The sequence below is a fragment of the Puma concolor genome, chromosome A2 (assembly GCF_028749965.1).
Source record: "Puma concolor isolate L17-30 chromosome A2, mPumCon1.1.hap2, whole genome shotgun sequence".
Lineage (NCBI taxonomy): Eukaryota > Metazoa > Chordata > Mammalia > Carnivora > Felidae > Puma > Puma concolor.
In genome coordinates, this window is record NC_141668.1 from 116,626,102 (window position 1) to 116,644,892 (window position 18,791).

The 18,791-nt window shown below is 37.7% G+C and overlaps 1 protein-coding gene across 9 annotated transcripts in view; it reads left to right on the forward strand.

Moving 5' to 3' along the window:
* The window catches only part of TMCC1 (transmembrane and coiled-coil domain family 1), a 250,000-nt gene that overhangs the window by 201,231 nt on the left and 29,978 nt on the right, over window positions 1–18,791 (forward strand). Inside the window, exon 1 of one of the 9 annotated variants that reach the window (XM_025922707.2) lies at window positions 9,334–9,744. The exons of the other annotated variants lie outside the window; for them this stretch is intronic. Coding sequence (XP_025778492.2) covers window positions 9,682–9,744 — 63 coding nt within the window. The 5' untranslated portion in view covers window positions 9,334–9,681. Of the gene's footprint in view, window positions 1–9,333; window positions 9,745–18,791 lie in introns of those variants that run through there. 9 annotated transcript variants of the gene reach the window in all.

Genomic DNA, 18,791 nt, shown 5'->3' on the forward strand with positions numbered 1-18,791 from the left:
TATGTAAATTAGGATCCGAAGGGACATTAATTCTCTATACACTCTATATTAGGACGTATTTATTGACCCCAGTAGAAGAAGCTGTGTTACCTTCCTTATCTTCTTCCATTTTCTCCTTTATAATTAGAATCATTATTACTACTGTGTATACATCTGTTATGTATACATTGATCCAGTTCAGTGAAACTCTAGGAGTGAGTTTTCTTAGCTTTAACTTTGGTAGTGAACCTATGCTTGTGCTATTTTTCAGAAACGGTACAGATTCTCATTTAGCCATTTTGATTGCCCTAAGCCTGATATGAATTTGGAATTCAGAAAAGTCTGTTTGCTTTCACCTCGGCAGACTTGTTCACTTGAACATGCTGTTCACATTTAACGTAAATACGTTTGAATAGAAGAGCATATAAATATTTGGTTTCATATTTGGCTCCTATTAAATATTGACAGTCATGGAAATATCTCTAGGAGATCTTTTTTTCCTTTTTTTGGATCAAAATTTCAGCTTTACGTTCTTTCCAACCATTTGGAAACATAAGTGACTGTTTTTTCCTTATTGCAATTCAAAATATCTGAATTTGATTCATAATTTTCTTTCCCCAGAACTATTCTTTTAATCTTCCCTGTTGGAAATGCATCATCATTCTCTTAGGCTGGAAATTTGGGCCTCATCTTTGATTCATTCTTCTCTTTAATCTCTAATATACAGTCAACGGATCCTATTGGTTCCTTCTTCAGAAGAGTCACCAGGCCTTTTCTTTTGCATTACCTCTGCCTCCACTTTACTCCAGTCTTTACCATGCTTCAGTGTTCTTCCTTCTGGTCTGTCACCTCTCTTCTTTAAGCTTGTGACCACTCAATTTAAAACTACTGAAAAAGACAGCAGAATGCTTTACAACTTAATATCTAAGAAATGGAAAGCAAGTGAATATTAACTCTGAGATCATCTAATCTACAACAGAGTAAAATTTTTCTGTTTTGTCCTAAATTTCAACTAATTTCAAAGATTTACTTATTTATTGCTTCATTTAACAGTATCAAGTATATGCTCGGTTCAGCTGTTAACTGCTGAATATTATGCTTATAGTCTTTTCATTCCCCCTTGACAGTTCATCTGTTCTCTTCAACTATCCTATTTATGCTTTCTCTAGTTTTTCATCTCCATCCCTCAACCCTGCAAGTGCCAGTCCTGTTTCATAGGTAGTAGGCCTTGAATCATTTAAGCTCCATAAATCACACGAGTCCACAACTGATGGGTGGCAATGCAGGGACTCAATTCCCATCTCCTCTGCAGACCAGCAACCTTCCAACACCATCTTACTAATATAATAAGGTCTGTTGTCTAAGCTTCATGATGTTAACCATAGAATACTATAGGCTAATGGTTTATTAAGAGAAAGGGTAAAGGAATGAGAAATTGGCCATTTGACTGTTTTTTGGTAATAAAACTTGAAGTTTGGAAAGAGTTATGTTTTCATAAGTAGTCATTTAATATTTATAGTATCTGTCTTCATCTTGCTTCTTACTCTTTCTTGGTTACCTCTCCCTTTTTTTTTTTTTTTAATGTTTTTATTTATTTTTGAGAGAGAGAGCAAGTGAGCATGAGCAGGGGAAGGGCAGAGAGAGGGGGAGCCACAAAATCTGAAGCAGGCTCCAGGCTCTGAGCTGTCAGCACAAAGCCCCATGCAGGGCTTGAACTCATGAACAGTGAGATCATGACCTTGAGTCTAAGTTGGATGCTCAACCAGCTGAGCCACCCAGGTGCCCCAGTTATATCTCTTTATTTAGAATCATGTGGCTATTCTTAAAGAATATTTGGAACCACTAGAGCTTTGTGCAGTGTAGTGGAAAATTAAATAGCAAAGAATAATGAACCAGGTTACTTTAAAATGTAATAGCTTCATATTTGCCTCCCCACCCACCGCACCCCACCCCCACTCTGCCATCTGTGGCTAGTAATATTTTACAAAGAATCAATTGATTCTCCTTATATGGACTTGAAATTGCCCATGGAATGCCATTTTTCTTCATTTCAAGCAATTTTCATATTTTTTGAGAATATGTAAAATGTGCTTAATTTTTTTATTCCTGAGACTTCAGTATGATGTGTTGTTCACCTGGGATTTAGAGGGTATAAAATAGATCAAGTAAGGATTTTCAAGAGATGGCTTATGGCACCTCTGACATTCATGGAGTATAGCAAGAAAATTCATTGTGGTGTAAAGCATTTTCTAAAACAACACATTACCTATGTATTGCCTCCAGATGGTAGTTTTCCAGACATAGGATATGCTTGGGTATATTCTAATGATTTACTTTATATTTTAAATGAATGAATGAATTTTAAATTAATTTAAATGATTTGTTTTGTTTTGTTTTGTTTTTCAACATTGCAGGTTAGAACTAAAACTTAAATCAACCTGGTCCCACCAAAGACTCTTTATATTTGTTCTCCTTGTGAGCTTGCTATTTTTAAAACATTTGTTTACAAACAGCATATATTATTTCCCTTAAAAATAAAAAGTAGAGCCAGTTAGCATTTCTGAACAGCACTAGTGCAGTGATACTACCTGAAGTAGTTATAATTCCAGACAAAATTAAATGTTTCTCATTGTAATCTGCTCATATAACTTTGTTATGGGTGTATGTACACTTTCCATTTGTCCTTTGGAAATCCTGAAAACAACTTGACCTTTTTGTGGACCTCAGGTTGGAGTATTCTATACTGTGTCTCATCACATAAAAATATTATTTCATTATACTATTTCATTTTACGAAATAAATTTCTGTATGATTCTGCAGTTTCTTTGCAAGCAGTACTTGGGGGTTACCTGGCCCTTCTTGACCTCTATCAGGGCTTTATGATGTTTTACAGTTGTGAAACCGCATAGCACCTTTGAACCCCTTATGTGGTAGATCACATTATGGTACATGATTCCTTTGAGGTAGGAAGAGCCCAAATAAACAGGTAATTTAGCTAGTTTCTAAAGGTCAGTGCTTATATTCTTCCTAAAATCTCATAATTCTGATATTGGCTTGGACATTCAGCAAAAGCCTTTCTTGCTTTCCTTTCTGAACTAATTCATTCTAAGCAGTAAAAGAAAGTAACTTGCCTTATTTAGAAGTTCATATGACCATACTAATCTCAGGAGATTTTAAACACCTTTCCAGTTTCTTGCTTTGTCATTTATTGCTCCCCCACCTACTGCTGTTTGTAGAGGTTTACTTTTATACAAGGAGAGCTGCTGGAGTTTAAGAAAAATCTACCTCTTATTGAATCCCAGTAGGAAGTTTATGCTAGCTGAACTGGTTGCCTGGTGGAAGAGGGCAGAAGAGACTCTTTGATGCAACACATTTTAACTTCAGAGCCTTGCTTGCAAATCTCTTCTCTGCCATCTATGACTACAATTAATAATTGATTTCTTAGATTTATCATTTTTCTTCTTTGACTCGACTCTACTTTTCCCCATCTTTTGCCACTTAGGGAAAAACTTACCCAATCAGTCATTAAGCGTCAACATCAAGATCAGTCTAGGAGCAGAACAAGTTTCATGGTCTTTGGACGTTATTCCCCAATAGATCCTTCATGAATAAAATATAGTGAAGAGTAAAAGAGAAGGAGAGCATTAGGCATTTTATCCAAAAAATAAAGTAATATTTATAGATCTGACAGCTTTAATAATATAGGAAAGCCTCTGGAATTAGCCTTGGTGTTTTTGTTTTGGTTTGGTTTTTTGTTTTTGCAGTTAAGCAATTTATTTAACTTTATTTTTTATTTTTTAAAATTTACATCCAAATTAGTATAGTGAAGCAATGATGTCAATAGATTCCTTAATGCCCCTTACCTATTTAGCCCATCCCCCCTCCCACAACCCCTTCAGCAACCCTCAGTTTGTTCTCCATTTTTATGAGTAGCCTTGGTTTTTATAAAGAACATCTTTTGTCTGGAATTTGCTTCCAAATAATTGCAGGGGAGAGTGCGGGCCATGAGTTAATAATTGAAGCTGGATGAAGAGTGCAAAAGATTCATTTTCCTCACTTTTATATATGTTTGAAATGTTGAAATACTATTTGAAATAATAAAGAACTTTTTAAAAGACATCTTTTCCCCAGGAATTTTGGATGGATAAAATCTATTTCCCTATGAAATTTACAGCATCCCCCCAATACTCAACAGTGTTGAACACAATAAAAGTACTATCATAGGTTTGTATTATTGAAGGAAAAATACTTTCTTGTCAGTAAATTCTAAACTTCAGTATGTTATTTTGTGTCTATTATTGTCCAAATTATGTTGTTATTTATTCAGCAATATGTAAATTTATTTCATATATTGCATTCTAATGAAGTTGTGTTCAGTTTTGCTTTTCATCAAGGGCATATTCAAGTAAACGTTAATTAGTATTGAGAAATCTGAAAAACACTCAATGAAAAAATAGTATTAAACAATTTCTTCATATACAGTATGCATGATACATCTCTGGGTAGTATTTGAATTAAGGAGCCTGTTTTCTCAGTCAGGGTCCGAACATAACTTTGCTGGTAAAATGATGATTTAATCCTTAGTCTCTTTTGTCTTGTCTAGTTAGTCACTCGTATTGAATATCTATGCCAGTTGGGGCACCTGGGTGACTTAGTCCGTTAAGCTTCCAACTTCGGCTTAGGTCATGATCTCATGGTTTGTGAGTTGGAGTCCTACATCAGGCTGTGCACTGGCATCACAGAACCTGCTTGGGATTCTCTCCCTCCCTCTCCCTCTTCCCTCTTCCTCCTCCCTCTTCCTCCTCCCTCTTCCTCCTCCCTCTTCCTCCTCCCTCTCCCTCCTCCCTCTCCCTCTCCGTCCTCCCTCTCCCTCTCCCTCCTCTGTCTCCCTCCTCCCTCTCCCTCTCTCTCTCCCTCTCTCTCTCCCTCTCCCTCTCTCTCTCTCCCTCCTCCCTCTCCCTCTCCCCCTCCCTCTTCCCTCTTCCCTCTCCCTCTCCCTCCTCCCTCTCCCTCCTCCCTCTCCCTCTCCCCCTCCCTCTTCCCTCTTCCCTCTCCCTCTCCCTCCTCCCTCTCCCTCTCCCTCCTCCCTCTCCCTCCTCCCTCTCCCTGTCCCTTCTCCCTCTCCCTCCTCTCTCTCCCTCTCCCTCCTCTCTCTCCCTCTCCCTCCTCTCTCTCCCTCTCCCTCCTCTCTCTCCATCTCCCTCCTCCCTCTCCCTCTCCCTCCTCTCTCTCCCTCTCCCTCCTCTCTCTCCCTCTCCCTCTCCCTCTCCCTCCTCTCTCTCCCTCTCCCTCCTCTCTCCCTCTCCCTCCTCTCTCTCCCTCTCCCTCCTCTCTCTCCCTCTCCCTCCTCTCTCTCCCTCTCCCTCTCCCTCTCCCTCCCTCTCCCTCCCCCACTCACACTGTCCCTGTTTCTCTCAAAATAAATAAATAACTTTAAAAAAAAATAATAATCAAATGTAAAGCCAGAAAGTTATTCTGCTATCAATGCAAATAACACAGAAGATAAAAAATAATCTTTCATGTTGTAGATAAAGCCTTTAATCTCCAAGCCAAGGAAGTGAGCTCATCAAAAGTGATCAGATTTTGCCAAAATTTGAACGTATTTCCTGGCTTTTTTTTCAGATCCCAGTAGTATAAACCATGGCAAGTCAAATTCACTGTCTAAGATTTATCCTTTTTTCAAATTCTGGAACAGACAGCCACTTTACTTTGGGACAAAAATGCTCTTTTTCCTTGAAAAGCAAAAGGACTTATATTTCTCTATCACTATTGTTGCTAATATAGTTCCAACCACCTATATCAACACAACTTGCATTTTAGAGAGAAAACTGGATAGAAGGGGGGGGATAATTAGAACTGTCTATCAAACACAAGCATGTTAGTAGAGTAGTAAAACTCATGAATACACATAGCAGACTTTATATAGCTGCACTCCTCTCTTTTACACTATCTTATAGTGGCAAGATGAACAGCTTATTAACATGACCCAAAGATAGAGCTATTCTAATAGCATATACAAATAAGAAGTAAACATGTATCAACTTAGAATTATGCTTAATAACATTTAGTATTCTATTTTATTTAGAAATTATTTGGGCACCAAGAATTACTTATTAATTAGCTTGATTTAACATCAGTCCAAGATTTTAAATTACCATAGATCTTGGAGAAATTTATTATTGAAATATTGTTTACATACAATATTACATTAGTTTCAGGTGTACAACATAGTAGTTGACAGCTCTGTATTATGCTGTGCTCACCACAGTATAGGTACTATCTGTCCCCATACAGCGCTAGTACAGTACCATTGACTATATTCCCTATGCTATATCTTTCTTCCTTGTGACTTACTCATTCCATAATTGGAAGCCTCCACCTCCCACTTCCCTTCACCCATTTTTCCCATCCCCCTCCCACACCCCCTCCCCTCTGTCTGCTATCAGTTTGTTGTCTGTATTTATGGATCTTTTTCTGCTTTTTGTTTTATTGAATTTCACATATTAGTGAAATCATAGGATACTTGTCTTTCTGACTTATTTCACTTAGCATATATCTTCTGGGAGTATCCATGTGGTCACAAATGGCAAGATCTCATTCTTTTTTATGTATGTGTGTGTGTGTCTGCACGGGCATCACGGAACCTGCTTGGGATTCTCCCCCTCCCCGTGTGTGTGTGTGTGTGTGTGTGTGTATTCTCCCCCTCCCCCCACACATATATGTGTGTATATACACACACGACATTTTCTTTATCCTATTCATCTATGGATAGACACTTAGGTTGCTTCCGTATTTTGGCTATTGTAAATAATGCTACAGTGAATATAGCAGTGTGCTTACCTTTTCACATTACTGGTTTTGTTTTCTTTGGGTAGATACCCAGTAGATCTTGGAGATATTTAAGCTAACACATCATTATCATTGATATAAAAAGTTTGTTAACATTATTATTCAATTTAGATGAATACAGATTTTCAATTTTTTAAATATCAAATATATAGGAAGAGTAATACTAGCTTATTTGATCAGTGTCTGTTATAGGAAATTCAGATTACCTTCTATCTGAGAAAACAAACCCAAGTAAATTAAGATGTATGCAGTGTTACACTTAACTGACAAAACTCATCTTGATTTGTACAATAGTTATCTTAATTATATGAAATTGGACTCCTAAAATGTTTCTGAACTAGTAGTTTCTGTAGATAGGATTTCTTTTTCTTTGTCTAACATATTTGGAGTATTATAGGTTCACTTTATTTTCTTGGAAATTCTAAAAATTTGATAAATAAGTGCTTATTGAGCTCTACAAAACCAATGAGAACAGAACTTCTTAATTTAAGAGATATTATAATCAAATTAATCAATATCCTCTAAAAATTGGAAAACATTTCATACTTAAGAGGTCAAGTTCTTTCTGAATTACATACAGAGCTGTGGCTTCAGTTTTACAGCTTTAGTCATGGGTCAAAAGTAAACATAAAACCTCATCAGTTCAGATCTCTAAGAGCTATTCTCCTTTAATATTATGTGCAACATTCTTAATTGAGCTCAAAATAGACAAGTGGACAAAAAGAAAAGTCTAACAAACTGAATTCTCTTTTGGTTTTTCACTCAACAGAAAATAGATCTCTGTCATTCTACTACATAGACCACCAAATGGTGGGACCATAAAAATCCAATTCTCAGTAGGTATATCCATCAATGAGGAATAACTTATCAACTGTGCATTAGCCAGAAACAAAAACAAAATCAGGAAGAGGGGAAAAAAAATTGAGAAAACCAGAAAGTCAGCAAAATTGAAGTTCTGTTGCCCCTTGGGATTTACTTTGAGAGCCAAGAAGAGATGTACCCAGGCTAACATAGCCAATGAGGTATACTTCTCTGGCAACTCTGGTGAATCTATTGGTGTCTTCATGGGTCCTCAAAAACTGTTTAGGGATTTTTTTTGGGGGGGGTGGTAAAATCATGACTCCTACAAATATACAACGGGCAACTTCAGGGCTACTGTCTTCCATGCGGTGGCTCATCCAACAAGACAGCTTTCATCTTATAGCACTTTGTTTTCAACATATGTTTCAAAATCTCAGTGTTAGGGAAAGAGACTAGAAGGGCCTTATGTCAGTGTTTGGTTTGGATTTTCTCTGAGTGGTGAGATTACAGATAATTTTTGCTTTCTTTAATGCCCACTTGTGTTTTCAAAGTTTTCTATAATGAACCGGATTGTCTCAAAAGAAGATATATTAAGAATGGTAATAAACAGAATTAAGCAGACATTAGCTAGTGTTGATGCTAGCTGTGCAGGATTGTTTTTTCTTTTGTTTTTGTAGAAACAAAAATTTACTCTGTTGAAACCTTACAACCTAATTTTTAAGCAAAGACAAAACTTGTATTAAGCCATTAAATTCTTTATTACTTTGTTCTGGAGAGTCAGGGTCAGAGTTCTGTGTCTCTAGAGATAGAAGATGAATTTCTGGAGCCATGGTGTCAACACAGAATTATCTTTAAATTCATTTACAGTGCTTTGGATTTCATTCAGAGGGCTTCATATGATTTAAATGAAAAAATGTTACATGAAGCTGGTGAATGCTGATGGAAAGCCCTTCTTTGACCTCTTAGTACTGTGCTGGCCTGAGCTTCCAGCCCCATACTTACATGCAAGTACAGAAATTATCACAGCTTTAGGCACCGAACTCTCAAATTGTCTTCTTATGATGCCTTTCTGTGTAGTAACCTCAGAGAAATGTTTCCACATATTATACATTGTACATGCTACACTGTACTTCATAATCATTAAAATTCTTCCTGTGCACGTTCCCCAGAACTGGTTTTACAAATGAAAAAATAAAAGCTCAGATCTCATGGTCTGTCTAACTCCCAAAGTGACTTATTCAGTGCAGGAACAATCTCTTTCAGTTGTTCAGTTCTTTCATGCAGTATCATGGGTATTCAGTAAATGGTATGTGATGCAGGGCTTAAGATTGTGGTGTTTTAATCTGTTGCATAGACTTCAGACAACTCCAGCGCTTTTCATTCAGAAGCGTTTTTTTCCTTTCCTCCATAGTGAATAATTGGTCAATTTTCATTTTAATTATTTTGTGAACCTAAAATGAAAAATAAGAGAAGAAACTTCAGGAAAGCATAGAAATTGTTTTGGCAATCTTCTAGTCCTTTATCTAAACATGGGTAGATTTGTTTTGATGATGATGATGATGATGATGATGATGATTATGATTATGATTATTGAACCAGGCTCCCTAAACATTTATTTAGAATGTTTTTAACCTTCTTTAAGCTATTCTCTAAACCTTAATCTGGTTTTAAACTAGAAGACAAATGTGAATGGTGAATTACTGCTCTGTAGCTTTAAATTCAACCAGTTTGATGCTTTTGTTTTTTATAAAAGATGCTCACAGCTCCAGAAAAGAGGCAGATACTGTGTGATCTCCATTCTCAGAGTAAAACTATTCATTTGCATTAGCAGCTCTAGCAAAGCGCACGCGCGCGCGCACACACACACACTCACAAACACACACACACACACACACACACACACGATGCTTGTTTGGCAGAAGCTTTCTGTTTATTCAGCACAGAGCCCTCCCAGGCTCCCAGATGTAGAAAGCTCTAAGAGTTGATGTACAAGACAGAACCAGAACTGTACATAGGCTGAGGTGGGCACTGCGGAGGATTGGCTATGCAAGGATGTTGATGTGGTGCGGCTCTACCTGCCTGTTCTGTGAAAGGCACTTCTCTGAGGCTGTGAAGGTGAGAAGCCCAGGGATGCACTAGAAGCTTCATTTCGGCTGGCTCTTTGGTGGGGGAATGCATTCCCAGTGGTAGCTGTCCTCATTTACAGCGTTATTCTCGGAAACGAAGTATGTGCAGCCGTGACAGACTATGCCACAGCTCCTCTGCAGTTTGGAAGCTGGGACAAATGGAAAGAGCACATAGTCAAGAGAGGTTGTGATTTGTTTTCACTATCCAAGCTTGCTCTCGCAGTACCCAAATGAAGGATGAGCTTTGTGGCAAGCAAAATCAGCAGACTGCCTGACGGGGGGTTTTGGTAAGATAAATGTATTGCTTGTGTTTTGGGGGGGGAGGGTTTCTTGGGTTTTTTTAATTATTATTTTTATTTTTCTATATCAACTACATAGAATTGCCTCTTAGCAATAACTAACACATTTTGCAGAATCATATGTGATGGAAAGGGGTGATCCAAGAAGCCAGAAGGGAAAATATTATTTTTTATCATTCATTTGTGACCTTCAGAGGTAATCAAGTTTTCTCAGATGTCTATGAACAGGCAGAAGCCAGGAACTTCCAGAGCAAAGAATGCTGACTAACAGATATCGTTTCTTTTCTTTGAACAGTTATAATTAACCCCCCCCCCTTTGTTTCCCCCCCGCTTTCCCTATGGCCTAAAGTAGAAAAGAAAAAATAAAAGCTCCCTGGTCTTACCGAGTTGTTGCCTCTGGAACAGTAATAGCCTGAGAACATAAGTATGGAGGTGGAGGAAGGCAGGATGAGGAGTCTGCTATTTTCATAGCAGTGCGTTGGTGGGTGTTTGTCTTGGTTCATTATCGTTGCTGTTCAACATCAAGTGGTGGTTAGTGCTGTATCTCGTCTGTACTATAATTTAATCCCTTTATGTTCTATTTATGTTTTTCTCTTTATGTTTTTCTTTGCCAGACTCAATTCTGTCATTATGAAAACTTTTTCTGTTATCATTCATACATATTAGCCTTTGTTAGAGAAAAGATAGTTGTAGAAAGTAACTCTTAAATATTTATGGACCCCAAGAATGATAAAGACATTTGCTTTTTAAAATCGAGGTTTTTTTTTTTAAAACAGATTTGGGGGTCTTGATTTTGGAATCTTTAACAAGCATTTCATGACAAGCTAAAGAAATGAGTTGCATTAGATCTATGAAATCCTACCAGAATCACTTTGCTCTAATCTACTTTAAGTTGGATCCTATGTCTTAGGTTTTTCTAAGTCTGAAGGTTTACTTTTCCTCATCCTAACTTAGGTAAGTATTGCTGGAAGATATGTTGATTGTTTTATTAGCCTAACCTGAGATCTTGTTCTTGGGCTCCTCTTCTTTCCAGCAGAGAGAGCCAAGTTTGCTAGCTGCTTAGAGTGGGCACAGAAGAGATCCATTGACATCTGACTTTTTGCTGACTCATTGGTTATATAAGCCTTGTAAATACAATTATCCATATACTTCATTAGGTTACTGGGCAGGTGGCCCCCTTCCTGTTTACTGATCTTTTCTTCCTTCAGCATCCTCTTCTTCCTTAAGACTTTTTGGTAACATAGTCTCAACTATTAACCAAGTGAATTCTAAGAAGTGAAGGACAAATCCTTTTTTTTTCTCTTTTTTGGAATTGCTTTCTTAACTGTTTCTTTACCTTGATTATGATAAAATTCCAAATTCTGTATTCTCTTGGCACATGAAACGGTAATAATACCTTTCCTCACTTATGACCTGGTTAAAGTAATAACTTCCTTTTCTGTCTTTGAGACCTCAGATCAAATGCCCTTGTTCAAAGAATTTTTCTATAACTTCCCAATCTAAAGTAGTTTTCCCTCCCTTACATTATTCCTTTTTTCATAGCACCCTTTTTTTTCTTCTTTGTAGTACTTCTCAATAATTTATATTATTTGATTACTGGTTATTTCATCTCTACCATTCTTATCCACTCAGACGTTAAGCCTCATAGAAAACAGAGATGCTTTGTTTTGTTCATTAGTACATACCCAAACATCTAGCAAACTTCCTGGCTGAGAGTTGAAGAAAGGACAAGTAAGCAGTATTCTATGTGTAAAGGCCCTGTGGTGAGAAGAAGGGATGAGTTGCAGGGGTTGAAAAAGACCAGTTTGACTAGAGTGGGGGAAGCATGCTGTAAGATGAAGCTAGAGAAATAGATCCAGGGCTTAAATCATGTAGGACTGACTTGATAGACCACATTCAGATACTTGTTCTTTTAAGAGTTGGCAGCTGCAGGTGGGGGTTGCCTGGATGGCTCAGTCAGTTAAGCATTTGAATCTTGGTTTCAGCTCAGGTCATGATCTTCTGGTTCATGAGGTCATGATCTCCTGGTTCAAGAGATCAAGCCAGCGTCAAGCCCCACTATCTGCTAATAGTGCAGAGCCTGCTTAGGATTCTCTCTCTCCCTCTCTTTCTGCCCCTCCCCCCAAAAAAGTCGTGGTAAGCTACATAAAAGAATTTAAGCATTTGGTGATTTAGAACTTATTTAAAAAAAAAATCTGTGTCATGTGGTGCTCAAACTCACTTCCCCGAGATTAAGAGTCACATGTTCTACAGACTAAATCAGCCAGGCGCCTCAGCACTTAAAAAAAAAAAAAAAAAAAAAAAAAAAAAATTCTCCAGCTTAACTGAAAGCCTGATTGAATTCAGGTAGATTAGTCAGTGATCCAGGAAAGAGATAACAAGAGTTTGTCCTAAGGTGGTGGTGGTAGAGATAGATGGGAGAGTATTATAATTTGATGGAAATTTGGAAAGTAAAATAGATAGGACTTGGTGTTGAATTGGATATAGGTAGAAGGCAGAAGATGTCAGGAATGGTTCCTGGACTTTGGTTTGGTTTAGTTTGGCCTTGGCTTGGCCTTGTTTTATAATCAGGTGAGAGATAGAGATGGAGAACACTATAAGAAAACCAGGTTTGTAGGAGGAATTGTGGTGTTTGGTTTTGGACATGCATATTTTAATATAGTCAAGTAGGTTTTTGGATCTATAAGTCTAGATTCCAAAGGAGATTTTGCTACTATTAGCATTGAGAAGCCTTTGGAAGTACCTTTGGAATAAAGTGCAAAACAGTGATTTAGACCTACCTTGGGATCTCATCTCCTGCCAGAGCCCTATTTATATAACCTCACAAACTACTCAATTATCTTAAAGAAGCTACTATATTTCCTTCTTCTGGGCCTTTGTTCATACTGCGTTGTCATCTTGAAACGCCTTTCTTTATCACTTCTCTTTATATCAAAAAGTTCTAACTTCTTCCTTCAAGGCTCATTTTTTTTTTTTTTTTTTTTTTTTTTTTACCTCCTCCAAGAATCCTCCTCTGTTCCCTTTTCCTTCTGAATACGTGACTCCTTTCTATGCTCAAGAAGTACTTTGCCTTCATATCTGCTACATCATTTACTTAATTGGACCTGTATTTTAGTTGATCATTTTCATGTCTCACTGACTAGATTATATGTTTCTTGAGAGCAGGGATTCACCTTTATTCAGTGCTTTACATAAGGAAAACAAAGAATAGTTGCAAAATGAATTAAATGGTAGGAAACCTCAATCTTTTGTATAATCTGCTTCCTTAATATCATAGCACCATGATATCCTTTCTCCATCTATGTACTCCTGATTTTCTCTAGGCTGTCCCTACATTTTACCCTACAGATACCTAGATACATTGGAGAACTAGTCTTCCATTCATATGCAAAGTCCCTGAACTAGTCATTTTCATTATGTAATTTTACTTTATTTGTACTTTATCAGAAAAACTGAAATCTTGCTATTGCTTATCACCTGTGAAAAAATTGGCCAAGATAGGAAGGACCAACATCCATACAGGATGTCAGAGACACCTAAGGGATGCTACTAAGGTGACAGTGGAGGAAAGACTTAAAGGAGATGATGGAATAAGCTGTGCAGGTTTGTGGGGAAAAGTATTACAGGCAGGAGGAACACTAAATGGAAAAGCCTTGAAATAGGTACATGCCTGATACATTCCAGAAACAGCAAGGAGGCCATTGTAGCTGGTGGCAGTGGAGTAAGGGATGAATAGTAGGAGATACAGATAGGGAGGTAATGGATGTGCTGCAGGTGCCAGGTCATGGTTGTTCAGGCCATTGTAAGGACTTTGGCCTAAACTCTGAGTCACATAGGGAACACTGGAAAGTTTTAGGTGTAAAAGACTGTGGTGACCTCATATTTTTTTATGTGTGGTTTTTTTGTTTGTTTGTTTTAGAGAGAGAATGTGTGCACGCGTGTAAGCGGAGGAGGGGCAGACAGAGAGGGAGAAAATCCCAAGCAAGCTCCATACTGTCTTTCAGTGCAGAGCCTGATGCGGGGCTCAATTCCATGAACCATGAGATCATGACCTGAGCTGAAATCAAGAGTCAGACATGTACCCAACTGAACCACCCAGGCGTCCCATGACCTGATATGTTTTTAAAGGATCACTCTAGTTGCTGTACAGATTATTGATTATAAAAATATTAATCTAGTGATAGTTAAGAGACTTACTGCAATAGTCCAGGTGAGAGTTAATTGTGGCTTATACCAGAGTGGTGGCAGTGGAGATTCAGTGAGATGTGGTGAGATTTTATGTCTCTTTAGCAAGTAGAGCCCAAAACATTTGCTGGAGAAATGTATTATACATAGGGGGTAACAACTTAGACTCTGGAACCAGACTGTCTGGGTTTAAACATTTGGCTTTTCCCCTTCTTTACTTTGTGATCTTGAACAACTTAAATTATTTATGCTTTATGCTTTAGTTTTCTTAGCTTTAAACTATAGTGGTGTCATTGTAAGAACTATACAATTTACTGAACATACAAAAGATTTAGAACCTTGCCTGGCATATAGTAAATACTTTATGTATTAGCAACTATGATTATTAATGTTGCTGTTAACTGGATAGAGTATGTGAGAAAAAGAGGACTTAAAGTTGACTCCAAGGCTTTGGATCTGAGCATATGGATCAATGAAGTAGCCATTGGCTGAGATGGGAAAGACTGCAGGAAGAGCAGGTTTTGGGGATATCAGGAATTTAGTTTTGTACATAGTAAATTTGAAATGACCATTAGACATCCAAGAAGAGATATTAAGTAGGTAGTTGGATCTCGAGTTAAGCACAGTATGGGCTGAAGGCATACATTTGGAACTCGTCAACAAATAAATGGTATTTAAGACCATTTTAAGAGAAAGAAGAGTATTTAAGCCCTGAAATGGGATTGGGGAATGTGTGGTTTGGACATACCCTCCTTAGAGCCTCCATTCTTTAAGCTACCGAACAAGCCTGAAAAGTTCAGTGATAGCCCAGTTATCACACATCCTATGGGGTTTTCCACATTCTTCCATTGCTTTAGCATTTTATCAAAATTGAGTGAAATAAATAGGATTAAGCTGAGACTTAGAAATCTTTTGTTTTAAGGAAACTTGTGTTATAAAAGTATTTGTAGGGAATTACCTTGTAATGGGGAACTCATTGGTGGCAAGTTTTACAAATTGGCTAATCCACACATGGATTTTATATGTATTTTTAAATCCTCAGCAGTGAAAACATTTCTGTGTCACCTTCTTCTTTTGCTGGCTAGTGAATGCTCAGAAAATAGAAACTAATTTTAGCCTTAGCCTAGTTGTGTGCTTCAGACTAATCATTCTGAAGTCTTGTGAGAATAGTTTTTGAATAATCCATAGCCCAAGTCACTATTTCTTTTTAATAAATCATAATCTCAGAAGGAAACTTGGATCATCTATAGCAAATGTCAATCAGTATATCCTCATGTGACATTTTTAACATTCAGGCATGAAGTCTCTGTTTGGGTACTTCCAGTGGCATACATGAACTGAAACTTGAAACCCCCTGGTTAAGTTGAACCTCTCACTTTCAGTATATGTTATTTTTTCTTTTAGTTATCGGGGAGAGAGGTTTCTCTCACAATCTGTTACTCACCTGTAAAATAAATTTTCTTAACTGGTTGACCTCTCAGGTTCCTTCTGAGCTCAAAGCACCTGTACTTACAAAAATAACATTTAACCATCACAAAGGAGCATACTATTGACTACTAGGATTGCAGGCTCCTTAAGTGTGTTTTCTTTGTTTTTTTGGTACTTCCACTGCCTAACATAGGCCCTGTGCATAGGAAACATTCTGCAAAGCTTTGTTAAAATGACAATAAATCATCTGACCAGGCTTATATGAATCTATTAAGTCCAAACATCAGGTCTGGCAGTGCTAATCCTCAATGATGCCTTTCATGTAAGCCAGGAAACCAGTGCTCCTGTGACATAGCAGTTCTGAGCAGCAATCCTAGATCCTGTAATGGATATTTTGCAGTTGGGTTAGAGCAGGGTAGACCAGATAGGATGTTAATAATCTAAATTGATATTCAACACAGTTGATTTTTCCTCAGCAGCCTTGGAGGGATGAGTATCATCTATTGGAAACTATTTTTCTTACAAAAATCCTGGCATTTGTTCCATTTGTAGTAACATAAGCTTAGTCACTGTATGACATATGAGAGATAGAAGCACGTTAAGGCAGTGCTGGTGAGCATTTATATTAAACATTTCCTAGATATTTTTGCACAAAAAATTGTGTTAGCTTCTTGGGGTACAAAGATGAATATAACTTGTTTCATGGCCTCAGGAACTTAGGTCAGTAGAAGCAAGCCACCCGATCATTTCAACATAATGTGATAAGGACATTGAGAGAAGTGTATGTATAGGTACATGGGAATATGAAGAAAGCCATTAATCCAGCTGGGAGAGGGAGTTTGTTGGGAAAGATGTCCTGGAAGAGGTTACATCTGAAGTGGTTCTTGAAGGATGAATAGAAGTTAGCCAGAAAAGGAAAGAACATGCCCTCGACTATATGGCCAGAAGCCCAGAGGTGTGAAACAGCATGCCATGTCAGAAGAACCAGATTATACAGGTGTGATCCTAAGCCTATGTGGATTTAAATTTAAGGTTTCCATTGTTTTCAAGTGATCCATGATACAGGTTTGTTTTTTTTTTTGTCATTTGCTGAGGCACGTAATAGGATCCTTAGCCACAAAACTAGTGTGCAAACTCCACCAGAATTCACATTTCAGTGAGCATGTCCTCTACTCATTGTCACATACACGGTATTCCCCATGAAGTTACTTTAAAACTTCGTTATTTATAGAAAATGGATCTAAAAAGTGCTTGTTGTAAAAAAGCGCATAGGGCCTTAAGTGGTTCTTAATGCACAAAAAGGAAGTTTGGGACAAACTAAACTACAGTACCAACTTTAGAAGTGGCCAGGATTATTATCATGAGTATTAAACAATAAAACATTATTTTATTTTTCTAAGCAAACTTTTCCCAGAATACCCATATAACATAGATGAAAGCAGTGGTAATCAGGGTTCCAGGAACCCTACTCACTTGCTTCCACTATTCCCCTCTGTGGTAGTCTAGACACATCTCTGTAGAACCTAGGACTATTCCATATAACCAAAGTTCTGTATAAAAATATGAAAAAGTGATCCCTAGAACTTACAGGAAAAACTCCATTGTGTACAAGGATTATTTATCAAGTGAGAAAAAAAATTTTGTGACAGGTAAAAAGGCCTGTTTTTAAGGCTGTAAGTTGAATCTTGATTTTAGCTCCAAGGTAAAAATGGAACGCTTAGAGAAAAAGCTTGCTGGCTATGGATTTGGTGGAACTTCAGTTCATTTTTATTTTCTACTACTCCCACTTGAGATTTCCTCTTCATTGCACAGCAGACTAAATGTCAGTCAGAATTGCTCAACAGAGTTGTGCTTACTGTGAGAAGGGAAGGGCATGTCATTTCTACAGTGAGACGCTGGAGATAGGTGAAAAGTCTTCCCGTAATAAATATATACTTGCTGCACAAAGTGCTAATTGACTTGAGGTTTCTTTTCTTTTTGTTAAGGATAAGGTGTTGGGGGTGTTGGCAAAGGCAAGCCTCCAGGAGATAATGATACAGAATTCAGTAGCTCCTAAGGCAGGACTCTTTCCTCTGTTGTACCTTCTCAACACAACCTGCCTGGCAGAAAAAGAAAAATTTATATGATGAACCAGAGTATCTTTGTGTTTATCATTGATTAGGAGATCGATTTCTGTCTGGTTCTTAAGACCAAGATTATGAATCTCTAGGGATTACAGTTTATATTGGATTTGGGGTGCGGGGTAGTCTCTCAACAATCCAATATTCTATCCTGTTGCCCCCACTAAATATAAGTGCACTTGAATTGAGCCACACACTCCAGTTTTGGGTCAGAGCCGTGGCCCCAATACCTGTGAGAAAAATTTTGGAAGAATAATGGAGCTGCATCTGCAGGTGCCTAAGTATTCAATTTGCAAAGGCTACACTGCACAACCCATTCGATGAAATCGGCCTTGGAAAAGATCCACTTTCAGAAAAACCAAAATAGTCCAGATTCTATTTGTTTTCAGATTAATTACAAAGACTTCTCCACTTCCCACCCTTCTTCTTTTACTCTAAAATGCCTGCTTAATTTTCTCAGAAATGATGTCGATTATGTAGTGTGCAGAAATTTCCTAAAAGAGAGCCAGTATTCTATAAAGCACAGATATAAAGTCTATGAAGTCTATAAAGACTTCATTCCGCTAAGTAGACAGGATGGGGCTGTTGGCTTTTATTGAAGGCAGTGATGTCAAGTCAGGGATTTCTGAATCTTTTCTAGTTACAAATATGTACCTTTGAGTAATAAACCAGGTAAGGAATAGAAAAAGGTAACTTTTTGAATGCTCACGATGTTTGGCAGGCATAATCTGATTTCACATATATTTAACATTTTTTCAGATAATCTCACAAGAGAATGATAACCCCATTGAATAGATAAGAAAACTTAGACTCAAAGAGAACAAGTAGGTAGCCCAAAGACACCTAGCTAGTAAGGTGGCAAAGCCAGGTGTGAACCTAGGTCTTTCTACTCCTTGCTCTTTCCACCATGTTCCTTCATACATGATTGTTCTCAAAGCTGGGTGCTCCCATATTCTGACACTTCCATATACTCAGAGAAAGTAGATAGATCTGTAATGTATTTG